This window comes from Linepithema humile, chromosome 3 (genome assembly GCF_040581485.1).
Source record: "Linepithema humile isolate Giens D197 chromosome 3, Lhum_UNIL_v1.0, whole genome shotgun sequence".
NCBI classification, from domain to species: domain Eukaryota; kingdom Metazoa; phylum Arthropoda; class Insecta; order Hymenoptera; family Formicidae; genus Linepithema; species Linepithema humile.
The window spans coordinates 28799857-28819443 of NC_090130.1; the positions used below are offsets into that span (position 1 = coordinate 28799857).

Genomic DNA, 19587 nt, shown 5'->3' on the forward strand with positions numbered 1-19587 from the left:
TTGTTATATGTATATATCTTAAGTAAGTAATTATGCGTGCAATTGAAAAGCTTAACTTATAGCACAGAATTCAATAAAAAAAAATTAGGAATATTTTCTTTTTCACTATTTTAGAGACGGACTGAATTAATGTACTCTATTCTTTAACTGCATTTAGCTCGCAGCTCGCCTAAGACCCTCAACACGCTTCTTGTAAAATACAACTTTGCGGAGACCATTGAAGGTCGCAAATAATAATTATAGTAGAGACACAAAGCGGCTCTCGAGAACCTCGTGACGCACCTCTCACAATCCAATCCCACGTCATCCCCTTAAAATCCCTTTGTCGACCCCGATAATCTCACAGTGGACGTGGCATCTCTCGTACTCGGTTTTCTCTTTTTCCAAAATTCTATTACCACCTTCGTCCGCGCGTAGATTTTATAATCTCTTTTCACATTGTGCCAGAGAGAGAGAGAGAGATATATATATATATATATATCGTTGACTTTTTGAATTACAGCACGTATAATACCAGAAAGAAAATGCTTTCTATATGCCAAAGCGTATTGCAACGTATTCGAATTATTTATACCTCTTTCTTGTTTTTCCTCAAATAAATAAGAAAAATTTTTATAATTTTTGTAACCTAAAACTATACAGGGTGTCCCAGACTAATCGTATCACCCTTGATAGCAGATGCCTGATTTTTCTCATACGGTAAGTATATAAAAATCAATATGCGATTCGTCTGAGCGCGCGAATTTTTGACAATCTGATTAGTAAACTTTAACACTTCGCATTTACTTTTTGGTATAAAGAATTTCGTATCCAAATCTGCTATTAACAGAAGATACGATTAGTCCGAAACACTCTGTATATGAAGCATTATACAGAAATAAAATTTCGTAATTTAAAATAAGAAAAAAAGATTATAACTTTTTATACAATGTATAAAAAAATAGTAAAAAAGTAAGATTGATAAAAGAAAAAACGTGAAACTTTCTTTCATTGACTCCAAGTAATTTATTAAGTTATTATAAAAAATGTTAAATATGCATGTAATTCCTTTTTTTAAAATGCCAGATTTAATCCTTATAAAAATTAAATGTATGCAAAATTGAATTGGTTTAGCTTTCTCTGATCAACAACAAAATAATTGATAAATCTATTTTAATTTTGGCATTGAATACGTTTTGTTTTTGCATTATTTAATATGCGATCAAAGACACAAAAAGTTAGTTCCTAAATATGTAAGTACGGTCGATTTTTGTGCATTCAATCGCGCATGACTTGAAAAGCATAAACGTGAGTCACAACAGTGGAGGTGCTATGATCACACAGTGGACGACGTTAATTCGTGCGATGACTCTCCGGCGTATATTTCTTCCTGCCATTCCTCTTCCGTCCACGGCCGTTCGCTGACGTAGATTGAAAAACCAGTCCCATTATAAATAATTTAAATGCATTGCTCGGGAGCAAAAAGCGAGTGGCAACTCGGCGACGGCGCCGGCAAAATTGATACGACGCGCACTCGACTTTTCTCGCGACGCGAACACCGCTCGCCGAGGTCAATACATTTCCGGCCGTGTGTATGCCTGCTGCGGATTTTATATATTTATTTATTTATTTGCAGGCTCGCCTCTCCACGTTTCCTTCTTTTTCTTCGCTCCGCTATATAAATCCGTCCCGGAGATGAAAGCTTTCACGAGTTTCGATTTCTCTTATCGCTATGAATCAGAAAAGATTACCGTATCAACGTCGAACCAATAAAAAGTGCTTCGTCATTTTTTCTTTTATTTCTGTGTGCTTATAGAAAAAAAAACAAACAACTGGAACAAAAGATGACGCGGGTTCGTCGCAAGCCTTGCAAAAAGCAGACAAATGTGATTTCGTGACTCTGCTACGTGTTTTGCGAGTTAAAGCAAAAAGTTTATCGCTCTATCGACGAGACACGGAATATGGAAACGAAGAACCCAGCAACGCAGTACGCGTTAGACGAGATGAGACGAAATGAGAAGAGAGATAAAGGAGAGAGAAAGAGAGAGAGAGAGAGAGAGAAAGAGAGAGAGCGGAGAAAATACAGTGAGAGTAATGTACGTACGGCAAGAGTACACGCATCGTCAATCTAGTACATGAAAAGAAACCCCCTTTTCTCAATTCCACCGGGTTTCCCCGAAGAATCCTAATCTTCCGGCACGGCGCGGATGTAACGGACGTCGCTTTTCTCGCTCGACAGTCCCCGTCTCGCTCCTCAGTCCCGCACTCGTTCTCCTTTCTTCGCCTGATACACGGCGGAGGCGAGTCGCTAGTCGGATAGAACGGTATAGGCGGCCCCGGCATCGGGATCTCCAGGATTACTATCCTGGAGCCTAATCAACCAGATTGCCTGCAATTTGCTATCCTTATCCTGGCGGTACGCTCCGCGACTATCTTTCTTCCTCTTCCGGCGAAAGACCGGCCTCGCGTCACCGGAGCGGAGGGTTGCTTCGCGAAAGAATACTTCTTTCTCTGCCAGATTCGACTTATGGCGCGCGCGCACGGGAATCTTTGGCGAATTACACGGGATTTCGGTGAATTGGCCCTCTTCATCCTCGAGGCGAGGTCAAAAGAAGAGATAGGTCGCTTTCCACGTGGCGTCGAAATTGCATGAAGTTTGAATAAAGGGACTCCAGTACGATTTCTCGTTCGAATGGACAAGAAAAGCACAATAATTTCGAATTCTCTTGAAATCAACCAATGTACTGTAAAAGTGTTGTCGAAAGCATTGGTAGCTTGTCAAAGTTGAATAAAATTGATCGCTTTTTTGAATTGTTCATAATTACGAATCATAAAAATTGTCAAATAATAAAGCGACAATACTCTCAAAATACAGAATTTTATCAGATTTATTCAACGCATAATTTGTAAAACGCTTTTTTATGTAAAAAAATCGATTCGGTCTATAAAATGCAAAATACACAGAGTGGCTAATGTTGATTATGGAATACACAGTTGGAAGTCCTGCCGCAACTCTTGTCGGTGTGACAAACAATTAAGAATTACGTAACGCATGCGATAATAACTATATATAATTGTTAGATGTAACACTCACCCGCGTTATTACTGGCGAAATTTAGATCCTTACCTGAAACGAAAAAGCAAATATCATTAGCACAATTAAATATCGACGGATAGATAAATACATGATATGAATATCGGATTTCGGATTATGCAAACTGCATTAGAAATGTTTCCGGATTAAATTACGATAATAAACTAAAGCGTCAAAAATATCAAGACTAGGTCAACTGGCGGCGGTCCCCGGATCGATTCTATAAAATTATCTCGTTATATTTTCATATTGAAAAGAAAATTTCTTGGTAAGGTTTTTTTGCAAGAAATAGCTACACTATTAGCAATAATGCGAATATTCAATATATTAATTTCAGTTTATTTTACGGAAAAAATCTGGAGCAACTAAATTTTCTTTCTAAATCAATCTGACATTCTTGAAATGTCATATTCTTGAGCGATTTTCAAGATGATTTTTCTTTCAGAAAAATTTTGTCAAAAGCTTAGTTTTTAAGTTATAATTAAAAATAGTTTGCTTCTCTCTCTCTCTCTCTCTCTCTCTCTCTGCGCGCGCGAGTGTGTGTGAGTAGCAAACTATTTTGAATTATAACTCAAAAAGCTTTGGACAAAATTTCGTTAAAAGAAAAATCATCTGAGAAATCGCTCAAGAATATGATATTTCAAGGACATACAGGTTGTTTTAAATCACCCTGTATAAGAATGTAATTCAAATTATCTGCGCTTAAAAATTGATATTATTATTAATATAGATATCTCGCTATAAGGCAATGGCTTTTAGAAACAACCCGATTGCGCATTCTGCGAATAGCTTCATTTATTTTCTGCTAAGGCAATGCTCGTAATCCGATTTAATGCTTCCCTTCCGTTATACTTATGGATTAAGCGCAGTTTCAGTGACTTCAGCTGCACACCAAAATGTTCGAATTTAGTTAGACACGCGATCCTTCTTGTTGCGCACATATTATTTCACATAAACCAGCATGTAATTCTACGCGTGAGTAATCTACTCAAATACATGTATGCAAATACGTGTATTGTTCGCTGTTGCATATGATCTCCTGAACAAGTATCCAAGGTATCAAGAAACACGTTCGTAAGCGCCAACTTTTTTCTATTAAATCTCAAATATATTTTGCATTACACGAAAAAATTAAATCTTATGTGTAGAATTTTTTATTTTGAAGGAAATCCTGGAGTCGTCTGCTTTATCGACAAAATATTAATTTTCTACTTCGGGATTATTTTTTTATTGCTTCTATAGAATTACAAATACTTTTGTGGGATTAAAGTACATACGCTAATAGAATAGTAGGTGGCCAATTTCAAACCAAAAAAAGAAGAAATTTGGAAAATTTACCGACAACACAGACAACACGCATGTCTTAAAGACATCTGAAAAACCGGCAAACTGTTTGTTCATATAAAAATTTGTTTTATATAACAGTTATACAGTTTGTATGTACAAAACAAACTCAAGAGCCGAAGAAGAATATATCAAAGAATGAAAGAGGAAACGTTTAAAATTGAGTTTAGAGGTTTAGTCTAAAAAAATACTCCAAAGTCAAATTTATGCAAAATATACATGCAATGTCGAAGACGAAAAAATAGATTAGATTCTGAATATTAGACGTAAAGGCGCCGTACTGTCCGTAAAGCTCTGTGATCTTTTACCCATACATCGTATAACGTACATCACTTTGTATGTGCGTGTGTATAAAAATATATGGTATTTAGTGTTTAGTGTATTGTGCAGTAGAAAAATAATGGAATAAAAAATCTATCCCTCTCTAGGCACAGACTTGCGAAGAAAACATAGGTAAAGAGGTTAATTATTGTTTTTTGATACTTGAAAGAATTGTTTCAAAAAAATATCAATTGATATTACTTTCTAGTTGTCAATGAGAGAGTCTTCATTATCAACATGATTTTGAAACAATTCCCAAAATAAAGCCAGAAGTGGTCCACTCGTGGGCTGATATTTTTAATAAATAAAGCCAAAGGCAATCTAACGTGGGCAGGCAATTTTTTATATGTAAAGCCAGAGATGGTTTACTCGTGGACTGGCATTTTTAATAAAAATAAAACCAGAGGTGATCTAACATCGGTTGACAATTTTTATAAAATAGAGTCAGAGGCGATCTAACGTGGATTGGCATTTTTAATAAATAAAACCGGAGACGATCTAATGTGGGTTGACAATTTCATAAATAAAGACGATCAGAGACGGTCTATTCATAGGCTGATATTTTTAATAAATAATGCCAGAAACGATGTAACGTGAACTGGCATCTTTAAAGAAATATGTGTTATTTTGTTAGTAATTTACTACACTGACGTGTGGTCTGTGTATTATCGGAAGGTTTATAAAGTTCATACTTTTTTTCTCGAAATTCTATCGTAGGATCTTGTATATGCGTATTTCATGACGTATGTATATTATATTGCAGTCTTATGATGGAATTTCGGTCAAGTAAAGATGTGTGTGTCGTTTGTTTACAAACCATTCGATGACACATGCACACATCAGTGATCATCAACGACACACATCAGAGACCACACATCAGTGTAGTGAATTACTAACAACAACGTACGTATACACAGACATTGCGTCGGTAATGTCAATATCATAATTAGTTTCATCTAAATAATGATAAATGAGCTTTCGCGTTTAAGTTCGGCGGGCACTCCGGAATCCCCTTAATCGGCGCCCGTTTCTGATATCACATTTCGTAGGAATAAATACGACACCGGGAATAAGAACATCAGGAAAGAATCTACCGCAAATTCTTTCTACAGAAATACATATGTATAAACGTTGTAATAAGTTTTCAGTGATTATTATTCCAGATAGCACGTTTTATATACGTTTCTTAAACGTTTCATATATGAATACATTGGATACGTTTAGGAAACGTATATGAAACGGACATGTGCTACCTGGGACACTGTTTGTCGATAATAAAGTTAACATTAAATATATTGTATGACAACGTCTCTAACAGTAAAAAAGTCCCAGCGACATCACAGTGACATCATATTATGATGTCACTAAGACGTTTCTTGTTATGGGAGATATCTAGGATTAAGCCAAATCCACAATAGGTGCAGTAAGCTTTAAGCCATAAGAAATCGACTAATCATAGTCAATTATTCTTCATACATTCGTCTGTGATTGGACAATTTCTTACGGCTTAAAGCTTACTACATCTGTCGTAGATCCGGTCTTAATCTTCTAATTTTCAAATCGCGCGTTATACAGGGTGTCCCACAACTCCGCAACAGCGGAAAGGGGCATATTCCTGACAAAGAATAGATTCATAATACATAAAAATTAATGCTTAGGCTATAAAATTGTAGGAGTAATTAAGGCGACTAGGCAGTCAAATCGCTGAAGAATAAAGACTTTTTTTGTGAGTCAATTGCAAAGAAATAAAAGCAAACCCAGATTTATCCTTTTACCCAATGTTTATTGCTATCATATAAATTGAAAAAAAATTGGTATTATATATATATTTAAAAAATGACGTAACAAAGGGATAACCATACGCAAATTTTTAAAAATTTTGTTTTACTTTTGTAGCGATACAGAGTTTAAAAAGTGAGATATCGACAGTTTTCTTGCGAGATGTTGTTTATCAGACTCGTAGTTTCCTACCAAACCTAAAAAAAACAGAAATTGGAACAAAATTATTAAAATGGCGGCCAAAAAACGGCGATTTTTTCGAAAAAATACTTTTTTGTAATAAAAAAACGCGACTTTTCAATTTTTTTGAAAAAACTAGAATTTTTACAGACTATATCGGAGACTTGGCGGGAAATGACACGTTTTATACATCCTAGAATTTTTTCAAATTGATCTGAACCTCCGTCTATTCGTAATCAGGGCAAAACTAAAAGAAAAAAAAGTTTCGAGAAAAACGTGTTTAAAGTTTTGAAGGATTTCAAAGTATTATTATTAATACACACTTCGAAGCCGTGCGCCGCTCGACCTTTTCGGCTGCCAAATCGGTAATTTTGCGAATTCCGACATCTACCAAGCGGCATTTTATTCAGAAAGGATAGCACTTTCGAAAAATGCAATTAAAAAATCGATTTTTTGACTGCCTAATCCCCTTAAAGGTTGAAAGTGACCAATAGAAGAGCACAAAACGCGACGCTTTTATTTGGAAATTTAGTAAATGCTCGTGACAAGTATAAAAAAAAATGGAAAAATGGTTCTATAAGAGTTAATTGTAGTAAAAATAAATATGCGACAAGTCACATGAAAATAATGCACTATATTTTTATTAGCTTATATCTGAAAAGACAATATTAATATTTCCACATTTTTGTGTGAAAAAAGAAAAGATCAATTTTGGATGAATAAGATTCTGGCGCACAGTCTATATCGCCTTTATATATATTATAAAAACGCGGTATCACAGTTGGTAGTGCCACGAATTAAAATACGACTGGCATAATGCATGTGACTGGCCGTAAAATTCCGAGAGAGGCAACTCGATGCAATATTTACATGGTAATGGATCTTGGGAATTCGCGACGTTTTTCCCTTTCATGATAAGGGATGCACCGTCGTCTGCAAAAGCTCGTATGCTCTGAGATTCGTAGATCTTCACAGTGGATCTCAACTTCCGCCCCTCCGGTTTTTCGTGCCGTGGAACGCACCGGAAGTCGTTTCTCGGGTATTTTAAGCTCCGCGGCATCCGACCACGAAATATATATTAAATCCGGTTGTTTTATTCATGCGAGAAGGAGAGACTTCCGCGGCAATAGTAGTAGTGCACTTTTTGATAGCGATTCCCTTTATGGATGCTTGTGAAGGAAAAATGTCCCGCAGGATCAGTCTCAGAATACGGAGATCTGGACGAAAAGAGAGAAAAATTTGCGAGACGATGATGACGAGACGAGAAGTATCTCGAAACGTCCGATAGTAGCCGTCACTTTGAGAGAATATCAGCGGAGGCTGCTCTTTTCCACGCGAAATCGCGGGTCATCGACGGAATAGCTAGTGTTTGCTGTTCACTTGCGTTGCGCTTGCTGAGAAAAATAAACGAGAAAAGGAAAACTACATTTCTATGATGCTACGACTTCGTTTCTGATATGTGGCAAAATAGACTCTAAGGAGCGTCTATTTTACAAAGATGATACTGAAATGTTATGCTCGACTATTATTTTACTTCTTTAATAATAACAATAATAATAATAATAATAAATTTATAATCTCGCAAATAATGTTTAATTGAGATATTTTGATTTAATATTAATTAATTAGTCAATGTGATTAAGGAATTTGCACTTTTTTCCAGTTACTTTGTTCAAGATCTCAATCATCCAATTTATCGGATTGTTTAATGCATTACTCGCGTGCTTCTTGACAATTTGATCATCATCGCCAAGATAAATAGGTCCCGATCAGTGCGCCATTGATTCACTTTCATCAAGAATAGATGTGTAATGCGAGGTAACCGCTTAAGCGTGATCGATAGCACTAGCAAGAAAAATAGAACAGTTGCCACTTCTGTCCCGAATCGATCGAAACGATCCTCGGAGGACACCGACAAAGAGCGCTTCAGCCATCACGAAGATTACCACCGCGAAGACTTGCACGGAGCAGTAGCAACCGGGACAAGGCTGATTTATTTGTTGTCTAACGTCCCGACGAGTCCTTCTACATTATTTACCTCCTTGCCGGCAACAAATGTGCAGGATACAAAAGGTGGGTTTCACATTCGATCGCAGGATCAATGGAACTCGCTTGTCGGCGAGAGATTTACTGCGGTTCTTCCGTCACGACAGAGGGGTCACTGTGAAAACACCTTTATCCGCGCGACAATCCACCCGTCAGCCCTCTTCCCTTTTGTCGCCTAGATCAAGGACCGTGTGTGAAACAGACAGAAAAAAATGCAAATTGAGCGAAGGATATGGCTATGTCTTGCGGGCTGAAGGAGAAAAATCACGTTAAGCGCTGCCGGCATTTTTCACGCTCATGGTATCAGCGAGAGCGAAACGGAAATATCTTCTGCGATATAAGATGATAGACTGAAGAAAGAAGATGGGAATTAATTTTTAACTTGTTAAATAACACCATATAAATTTTTTTGTATCATCTCACGAATATCTAATTTACAAGTGAAAAATAAAAAGTAACAGTTTAAAAAAGATACGTGTCGCTCGGTTGATTATAAGAAATTCTGCATCGCTCGAATAATCGAACATTTCGTAATACTGTGATGCGCTAAGAAGAAAAGGCTCGTCACAGATGCGACGGGAAAATTTATAATGATAGAAGAAGAGACGCGGCGAAAGTAGCGCTGAAAAAAGACACGAAATTAGATGGAAGAAAAAGGTAGCTGAAAGAGAGAGGGCGGAAGATGGCGTAAATAGCACTTTGTATCGACGTGCCCCGCGTACTTTTCTTTTCACTCCTGGTTGTAACCCTCTCGAGCTTAAGTCCACTCTCCGACTTCTCTCTCTCTCTCTGTCTGGGGACTTTTTTTTTTTCTTTATCTCGACCGCTTTCGATCAGCCTGAATCTGCCACTTAGCGCGATCGCTCCACCGGCGGCGGGGTGCCAACCCTTCGAGGACGAATGGATGGATTCCCCGGTGAAATAGTAAGTAAAAGCTAGCCGGGTTTTAGCGGCAAAAGAAAACGGAAAACTGTCGAGAGGTGGGGGATGAGGACGTAGGGAGTGGAACTTGACTAGCGACAATAATGGGAAAAAGAGTCAATTTCAAAAATGCTTGCCGCTGAAGATAAGAGAAGCTCGACAAAAATTACAATCACATGACGTTGCGAGAAAACAATCGAGAAATTAGAATGCAACAATTATCGCTCTCTTAAATTAACAAAACTGATGTGATAGATTTTTTTTCTACAATGTAACACATTAAGATAATTAAAGGTAATTAAATACACAACATACAGATACAACGTACTTCAACGCCGTACCTGATCTTATTAATATCTCTGCTAAAAATATTGTAGCTGCAACAGTAATGTTATTTATATCGCATTATTTTTCTCTGCCTCTGACACGTATTGTCTACTTTTTGTACAAACTATGTTTAATCGCAGTGCGTCTCTGATATAACTTTTCTTTCGGTTTGTCCCGCGCTGTGGCAAAATCGGAACAATAGCAGTTACGTCACTTCGTAACTTCGCAGGATATATTTATCAGGTTTGCGGCTTTGGATGTTTCCGTGGCACCTGATGTCTCGTTCGCTCGTGGCCAAATCTGTGCACTCCTACGACGCGTGAATGTACTATGCATAAAAGAGTCGATGTAATACCGACGGCGACACTATGAAAAATTGAACGTCCTCGAACGTCCATTGTTCCCGAGATTGGAGGAATCCCGGATTGTCTACTTTGCCAATGGAATTTTAATTTCCGCAGAAACAGAGAAGTATAGTCCGCAGAGACAGAATACGAAATTTTATCTGAGATGTTTCTTATAGAATTTTCAATGCGCATTTCCGTCCATAATTTATATTTAACCTGAATCGGGACCAAAAATAAGTATCTTATAAAATGTAGCACAACGTATAATAAAGAAATGTGATTTTCCAAAAGTAATATGCTTTTGTATGCCGAGTTCTCTCCATCTTTTCCTTTTTCACACAGCTATCTGTTCACATTTTACTCGTATTATCCTACCAATATCTCACGCGATCCGCCTCCATACATTAAATAAACCAAGATCTGCAATTCACCGCTTTAATGGCCGCTCGCGAAATGAATAAGAATACGCAACTACCGCCGTCGTCGACGAGGGAAGATATATTAATGCCTAAACCGCACTTCTCTGTCCCTTCCTTTAGAACTCGATCCTCGATAAGGGTTTATGATGACGCAATTCTTTGAGGCAAGGAAGGGAGCGGCACGTACATTCAACTTTTTTACTGTCAGCAAGATCATATCCGCCATCGAGATATATCACGACTTGCAATCGACCGGTCTTTTAGAGACCGATAAACGCGATTGGCCATCCACTAGCGTCTCCGAAGTGGAATAAATAGCATCGCGACGCTGTATGCAAATAAGACGGTTATTAAGTCCGTTGAGCGATCGTTTGTCTTTCCAGCTTGAATAAGATAAAAGCTCATAAACTCGAACATTCTCAAATCTGCAAAGTAAATATCGCATAAAGTAAAAATAATTATTTTCATATTGAAGAGAACTTACGTAAAATATCAATAGCAAAGACATTTAGCAATTCGTTACGATTGGACGCAATAAGGTCAAACATCTCTAAAAAGGAGAACATTACCGGAATTTTAACATTCAAAGTTCCAACGGAAACTTCAGCGTTGTTTTCGATGATCCTCGAAACACTTTGATTCCGCTTTCCTCGTCTTCTTCCCCTTTCTGCTATTTCAACGGCGCAAAGAAATGATATACACCAACGGCCATCGCGTGCCGTTGTCGCTTTCGAATTCTGTCGAGAGGACAGCGTTTGGATAAAAAAAAAAAAAGGATCGCGATGAAAGGGAGAGTGAGAAAATGAGAACGGGAAAAAAGGAGAAGAACTTTATCCTCGTGGCGACCATCGTTCGTGGGATATGGACCGTAGAACAGATGGGTGTCTCAAGACAGGGGATAGGAAAAATGTATTTTCCCAAAAATTATTCTCCGACTTACTCTTTTCCTATCTGCCCGCTCCTTTCGTCCTTCCATCCCAGACCCATCCTTCCCGCCACTCAGACGACCTCACGCCAAAAAGACGATCCGTCCGTGCGGATCTTCTATCGTTCCTTTTATCCGGCCCGATAAATTCTCACAACGGAGGAGCGCCGCCGTCGTCGCTGTGCCAAGAAGAAAATTTTCGCAGCCGTCGGATCGGCGGAGCGGCACTGTGTACGTGGCGGAATGATATTTCATCTCAATCTCACGTGGCTCACTCGCGAGAGAAGCCTGGCAGCTTCGTGATATAATTTATGATCGATATTAACAGAAATCTGAGTTGTTGTAGCGCGGTGAGACACGGTGTGACTCATCAAAGAGACTCAGACGCGTGTGATGAACGAGCGAATCATCAAGCAGATCGGAAGAAATTCAACTAAATGCTCTCAATAAAAGGATTACTTGCGGATATTTGCAGACGTTATCTGCTAAGTATTTTAAGAAAATAAAAACTGAAATTTTTATTTGTGTCAATTTCAGTATTTTTATTTTTATTAAAAAGCGTATTTAATAACGAGTGTAGCTGACATATTTTATCGTCATAATAATCAATTACGACGTCACGATTAGTAATTAGAACGACGAAAAGGCAGATGACGATCATTTGCTACTTGGGTTATATATTATAAGATTTGATAGTCACATTAATGTAGCATATACTTTTGCCAAGATGTCTACTTTTCTGCGTTAGTATCTAAGATAACGTGGTACTAAAAATTCACCTTCACTCCGAGCTAGACTCTTCCATAATTCTCCATAGTAAACGCCGAGAATGGCTGATCATTTGTTCGACACATGTGCATAACACGCTTCTGCATCCAGCATACCTTCCGTGCGTTATTTTTCACATTATGTGGAAAATGACTTCAGCGATTAAATCACACGTGAAATCAAATTGCAGCGCTGTGAATCCATCAATATTACTTTCAAATTGCAAATAAATCGCTACTTTTTATATCATTGAAGCACTATAAAGTGCATTTCTTTGGCTCCAGTTAGCTTTCCTTGGTCTTCTCTTGATTTTCTTTCAATTTTCTTCTCTAATATATCAAATTTATAATTTATTGTAAGTAATAAAGATGATTTTAATGTGTAATATCTTTCGACGCAAAACTAGGACAAATATAATAGCAGTTAACGTTGTTCTCACCAGATAATAATCCTCTTTTAATAAACAAATTGTCAAAATACATAATCTCTGCAATGATAATCGTTCACGGTACAAATGGAGAGCTAATTGACATTGCAAAAAAGCAACAATAATACAATTCAATTCAACTTTATATATATACATGCTTTTTTAAATAGATTTTTATCATAAATATTCTGCAATTATATAATCTTTTAATCAAAATAAAATGTCACAAACTACTTCAACAAATCTGAAATAAACAAAATAAACCGGCGCATTATATTCACCCAAACTATATAATAATTTCTAAAGTAGTTTAGCTTCTCATAGATTAGTAAACATAAGAATAAAATCTCACATATTATATTTTGGAGAGAATTTTATTGTTTATCATGATTTCAAAAAGTCTGCAAAATTGTTGAATTCTACGCGTCGTTAGGTAACTTGATTATTGTCTCTCTTAGTCTTTCTCTCCCTATGCGCGTACCAACATAGCGCAGCCCGACGTTTCCATTGATTTAAAGCCCTTAATTTCGGGGTAGAAACAACCCCTGCAGTCGGTCGCGGATACTTGCAGAGGCACGCGATACAACATCGTACGATGAAACGGAGCCGCACGAGCGCAAAAGGGTTGGAAGAACTTGATAGCAACAGAAGCTTTGAGCCAAATATTGACCATCGTCCAAACGTTTCGTATAAATTCTCGTCGCTATGGTGAAATAAATAGAAATTTATCTACTTAGTAATACTGACAAAAATAATCCAATCTGCATACAGAGTGTCTACTGTCAATACTTTTCGCAGGTTTCTTCGCGTGAGCGCGAGAAAATTTCATTTTTATTCTGCGTTATATATATTTTGACACCACTATTTAACTGATTTCTATAAAAATAGAACCTGCTGAGAAACAAAATATATATCTATTGATTTCTTTCTGATTATTTTTTAAGAAAATATCTAAAAAGATTTCCCCTCGATGTTCGTTCAGAAATTTTCAAGAAAAATTCCATGTAGAACCACTACTTGGTTCCATTTTGCCATAAAAAAAAGAACTCCTTCGTTTGCTAAGATTTTAATCTTACGAATCTTAAACAGTGATCTCGTGTCACGGTGATGCAAGAAACAATGTAAAGACATGAGGATCGTGCAAGAGAAGAAAGTGGTGGCGGCAAAGCAGGTTCTTTCTTTTGCGCCAGTCTGAAAATGGCCATTAGGTGAAGGATAACTGGGAATTATTAAAGTGATATTGGAAACCGATAAGGACACAGACGAGAATTGCTCGAAGTGGATGTTATTAAATATGTGTTAGACTGTACGTGGTAAAGATGAAAAAATTTCGATGCAGTCAGAGAGCAAGAGTTTCGTTAAAGCGATTTTGCCCAATGAAAGTGTCTATGATTTTGAACAAGGCTGTAAATAATACCTAAAATGTTTATAAAATAATTGGCAGTGCGATTTTAGCGATTAAAAGCTAAAATTTAAGACGCGCCGTAGCTGTCAAATTGATTTTAGCATCTCAACAAATTTACTTTTTTTAAACTCGAAAAATGATTAATACAGTTATTGAAATTATTAATTGATATTATTTCGTCAATTTTTAAGACTAGCTGCATTCAAATTGATTTAGCACTTAAATTCTAATCCGGAAATAAATACCAGATTTTGAAATGCAATAAATAATAAAACGCGCATCTTAATATTATGAGACGCACGCACAATCTGCTGCACAAAGTCGACTGTAAGCAGAAATGTAATAAAAATCGATTTGCGAGAACACCACTGGCGCAGTATCGCCGTCGTAGTTAGTCCGATTTAGTAGTCTCTGCAAATCACGGAATTGCTTGCGCTCAATAAATGTAATTAACCTCAGTCGCCCGTTCACAAGTTGCTGCGCCGTCGCCCATGCGTCTTGCTATGAAGGAGAATATTCACAAACCTCGCCATATAACGTCGAGAACTCGAGGTAAGATTACGAGTGAACCGTATTTACGCTGGCCAAATATAATAAGGCACGCGGTTCTCATTCATCGGACCGAACTCGCCCAGATGATTCTAAAAGAGAATCGGCGAGCTATCAATGCGAGGTACGAACGGATCGAGATGCACGGCTCGTTAAAATCCACGAGACACGTAATATCTGTGCGCGGGAAGTGCGCTTATTCGCGGGAACAAAGCGAACCGGAAATAAGTTGGCTGCACCGCAATGCGTGACGAAAGTCACTTTATTAAAACGCATCGCTCGACTTTGTGCGCGCTCGGCGAGATATTAAATTGGTCAGGATATTAAAATATGTCTGACACGAGAGATAACTCGCGGAGTATCGCCTTGTCTGCGTGTACATGAACATTTATTACGACCGCCACAAAGAAATGCATTCTTTGATGTAATTATTTCATACGGCTAAATTATACGAAATATTACTGATAATATCATCCGCGGCGGGATTGTCTTTAACAATTATTAATAATTGTTACAGAAACGAATAACCGTGCAATTGTAACGTTAGTAACTTAATCGTGATAATTCCTAATAACGATCTACAATATGTGTAATGGAACAAGATATAAAATGGTTCCCTTCAGGAACAAAATATCCCCCTAAATGTTCCCTTCTATTGCAATAACACACAAATGGCAACGTTTTGTTTGCCGTAATCTTCCCTAATCGCCAATTAATTGTAATTTATTGTTTTCAAATACGATATACTTGGAGAAAAATTCCAGACTTTTCTCCGCAGAAACGGCATGACGTACGAAAAATGCTGCGCTTTTCGCTTTTCTCGCCGTGTTTCTTTTGCTCAATTAGCCTTAAGTTCTGACTACGCTAGTGGCGGTTCCATCGTTTTCCAACCGGGTGGAATCGACGAGAGAAACGGAACGTTTTCACCGAGCGAGATCAGACGTATCCCGAGTTTCGCCGAGGTGCTTACGTCCTCGTTGCTGTTAAGCTTCGCAGTTAACGCGGCAAAAAAGTCTCGGGAGGAAAAGTGTACGGAAGAAAAGGGGCTTGTAAGGAGAGAAAAAGAGAGGGTAGGATTGCGGAAGAGTCCGCGGCAAAATTTTCAAGTAGTAACGTTCAGTTTGTGGTCAGACGCAGCTGAGACGCGGGGAGAAAAGTGGGAAGGTGAAAGACCGCATTGTTCACCATGAAACAAAAGGATCGGCCATGGTTCGACGATTATTCGCCGTTTACCAAACCGACCGGCATAAAGGGAAGGTAAGGGACACTAGAAACGAAGCGCGAGAGAGAGAAAAAAGGCGGACACCCGGGAGAATAAAGCAAACGCGGGACCTGGCCGATTGCTAGGACAAAAGGACGTTAAAAGCAGCCGCGGCGCAGGCAAAGCTCAGCGGCGAGTAAAGAGTAAAACAGGAAAAGGGAATTGGTACAACGGCGAGAGAGTGAAAAACAGATACGAAACGGAACGATTAATAATTCATCGATGAAAAGTGCAATGAAGATGGTAGGGGAAAAAAAAAGTTAAGTCCTGTAAGCCTGTTAAAGCCCAATCGTATCGAAAATTAAATCGCAGCTGCTTCATTCTGTCATTCCTTCAGAATTATTATAAATACGAGGTATTGCGTTATGTAAAAAAACTTGACAGGCTGTATGCACTGTCGGGTGACGAGAATGTTGTACGGTTGCATCGTAAACAACATGTGAGTGGCGTAAAGCGAGAGGCGCGCTTTCATAACTTGCCGCCAGGCGTATGCGTCAATAGATAACAACAAGAATGAAGTTTTTCCGTGAAAAAGATGGTGCGCCAAGGTACGGCTTGGCACAGCGCCATTGTGTCCTCTTCGAGCATCTTTATATGGCGGAAAGGTTGGCGGAATAATGCGCTTCCTTCGGGTGAACGTCCGGTTTCGCTTTACTACGTGTTGAAAAAGTCGCGGCGGGCGAACCGTGTCGTACTTGCGAAATTAATCCGCCGAAGTTTCGCCGGGAAGCATAAGCGAAAGAAGAAACTTGTATCGTGGATTCAAGTAGCCGTATCATAAATATTCAACCTATACTCTTACTTGCACAAAAATGCATTATAAAAATACAAAAGGGAAAAAGAAGGAAGCACACGCAGCAGCGCTGTGATGCAAAGCATCGCAGTTTGAATTTTAAAAATGCATTAAAAGACTCGAACTTTCGACGATTTTATCACCCAAAGTAGCTCCGCGATCCGGAGTAATTTTTAACAAACGCTGCACTTTTCGTCCGACAACTCTATTCGCAAATCAAGTTAGCGAGATGCAAATATCTTCGGAGTTTTAAAGGGCGCCCGCGAGGAATAAAACCGCGATGACGGCGGACGTCACTTTCCAATGACGAGGGATCAACCGTCGCGCGAGCCGGGTCTGAGAATCCCTGCCTTTATTATATTTAGCGAGTGCAAACAGTCGTTGCTGCAATCTACGAAGCCGGCACGTGGTAGTGCAAGCAACTAATGCTACTTCCAAAGTGACTCCATTATTGCAGTCGAATATATTATACAAACATAGCCGCCGCTGGTTAAGACCCATACCAGGCACCTACCGCCTTCGTTCTGCCACCCCGGACCAAACCCCCGCGCCTTTATGCATTAGTGATGAAGTGCTTCGTAACCTGAAATTGTCTTTCTCACTGAGACAGACACCGGCACGCCCGACCATCCGCGGGACAACCTTTGTTCCGGGTTGCGAGCACGGATGTCGCCTTCATTTCTCGCTATTTTCAGTCACTCGGGACGGTGGCGAATAATTTAGCGCGACGTATCAGCAGCCGGATATCTTTGACCGTACATTTTTCCGTGCAATTTCTTTTCCCTTTATTATTCAATATTGTACTTTTTTTTTCAATTGATTTCCATCAGCAAAAAATTGCCTAAAAATTCAGACACATTTTTGTCTCAATTTTCAGATCTGGGTGCCTGAAAGTAATTTCAGACAATCTGTCTTAATTATCAGAGTGGTTTCTCTGCAAGTTCAGAATAGCGGCGCGTCTGTCCGAAATATTTAGAATTGGTGTCCAAAAAATTAGACAACATATTTGAAAGCAACATCTGTCTAAAAATTCAGACATGCTGTGGTTTTATAACCCGATGCGTGGATGTTCGCGCAGTAGTGAAGACGCGGTAGCAGTGTAACAAATGCAGTCGAAGCAGTCTCAACTGACGTCGCGTCGTGGAATCCATTACGGAATATTAGTTAGGCTGATGGCAAAGAACGAGATGTAAGTCGTAGTCGTGGACGTATGGTAAAGCAGAGAAAAACGTAAGTCGTGAAACGTATCCACACAATAACTTTTCACGACTTACGTTTTTCTCTGCCTTACCATACGTCCTACGACTACGACTTACATCTCGTTCTCTGTCATCAGTCTTACATCCGAAAAGTTTTATGATCATGTGGTGTTTGTGTTTTTCAATGAAATATATGTATACCAGTGAAAAATCAAGTTCGGATAAGTGTGGTTTTTTTAAAATACTAACAATATATTTTGGTTTAAAGTATACTCAGTGATGCGATGTTTCCTACAGAAACATGTACGCGCTTCTCGCTTGCGTGGGGCTCGGGAGTCGGGAGCCCGGTAGGAAACATCGGATCACTGAGTATACTTTAAACCAAAATATATTGTTAGTATTTTTAAAAAACCACACCTAAATTCTGACAAAAGTGTCTGAATATTCAGGCATTGAGATCAGAAATATTCAGACAACTGTAGCTAGAAATTCAGACAACTGTGACCAGAAATTCAGACAACTATGACCAGAAATTCAGACAATATTCTGTCTAAAAATTCAGACAATGTGACTGTAAGAAAACTTCAAACACTTTTGTCTGAATTGTCAGTCAGTAATTTTTTACAGTGTATACTTATACGGTCTTTTAGAATTATTATTTTCTAAACTCATCCGGTTCTCTGTTATTAAAATTTTTTAATTTTCCGAAATGTATCACAGAACTGAGAGGAAAAAGGCACCTTTGAATCGCGTTTCAATGGCTTGCGTCCGTCCGGTCTCGATCGAGTCTGATCGAGCGAGAGGAGGCGAAAAATTGAGTAGAGGCAGACTTCATCAAGAAGGCAGGGAGAGGCGAGATTATTTTTTTAATATCCAAGATCCGGACGGACAGATATGCGGGGAAAGTTGGGCGTCCCACGACCAGGGCAAGGAATGACATTACGAAGAACGACGGTCGGTATAAGAACAAGAGGAGATGAGATTAATTTCAGAAAAGGAAAACAGGCGATATTGGTTCATTTGAATATCGCGCGCCTAGCGATCGAGGGAAAGAGCCCGGTTTTATGCCTGCTGTCGGTTTTATCCTGCGGAATATCGATAATATCCTTCCGGGCGAATAATTTTATTTCCGTCTGCTTGGGATATATTAGTTCTTCCGGATCCGCGGTTCGGCAACTTATATCCTCCATCGCATTTCAACTTTGCATACGTGCCATCCCCCTCCCCCCCCCCCCACGTACGTCCCCCTCCTCCTTCTTCTTCCGCATCGGTATGTACTACTTGGTATATACTATTGAACGCGTGCCTTTGCGCTCTCATCGTAAAAGATACTTTTACGAGCCATCTATCGTAAAAATTTTTTGCCAACTTTTATACGCGCATATGTGGAGTTTTACAGATTACTGCAGCATCCGTTACTCCACTCGTCGATTATACATCCTTTAGAATCATGTGCCCGTGCGCAAGCCATTGTATATTTGAATATGATTTATTATAAGACAT

General features: G+C 38.7%; 1 protein-coding gene across 7 annotated transcripts in view; it reads right to left on the reverse strand.

The window, feature by feature from the left end:
* LOC105676680 (agrin-like) overlaps positions 1-19587 on the reverse strand; it is a 332792-nt gene that overhangs the window by 203417 nt on the left and 109788 nt on the right. For all 7 annotated transcript variants that reach the window (XR_010889146.1, XM_067351411.1, XM_067351410.1 and 4 more), the window contains one exon: positions 3074-3106. Coding sequence is in view for 6 of the 7 variants with exons in the window: in XM_067351411.1 (XP_067207512.1) it covers positions 3074-3106 (33 nt within the window). In the remaining variant the exon portion in view is untranslated. The remainder of the gene's footprint in view (positions 1-3073; positions 3107-19587) is intronic.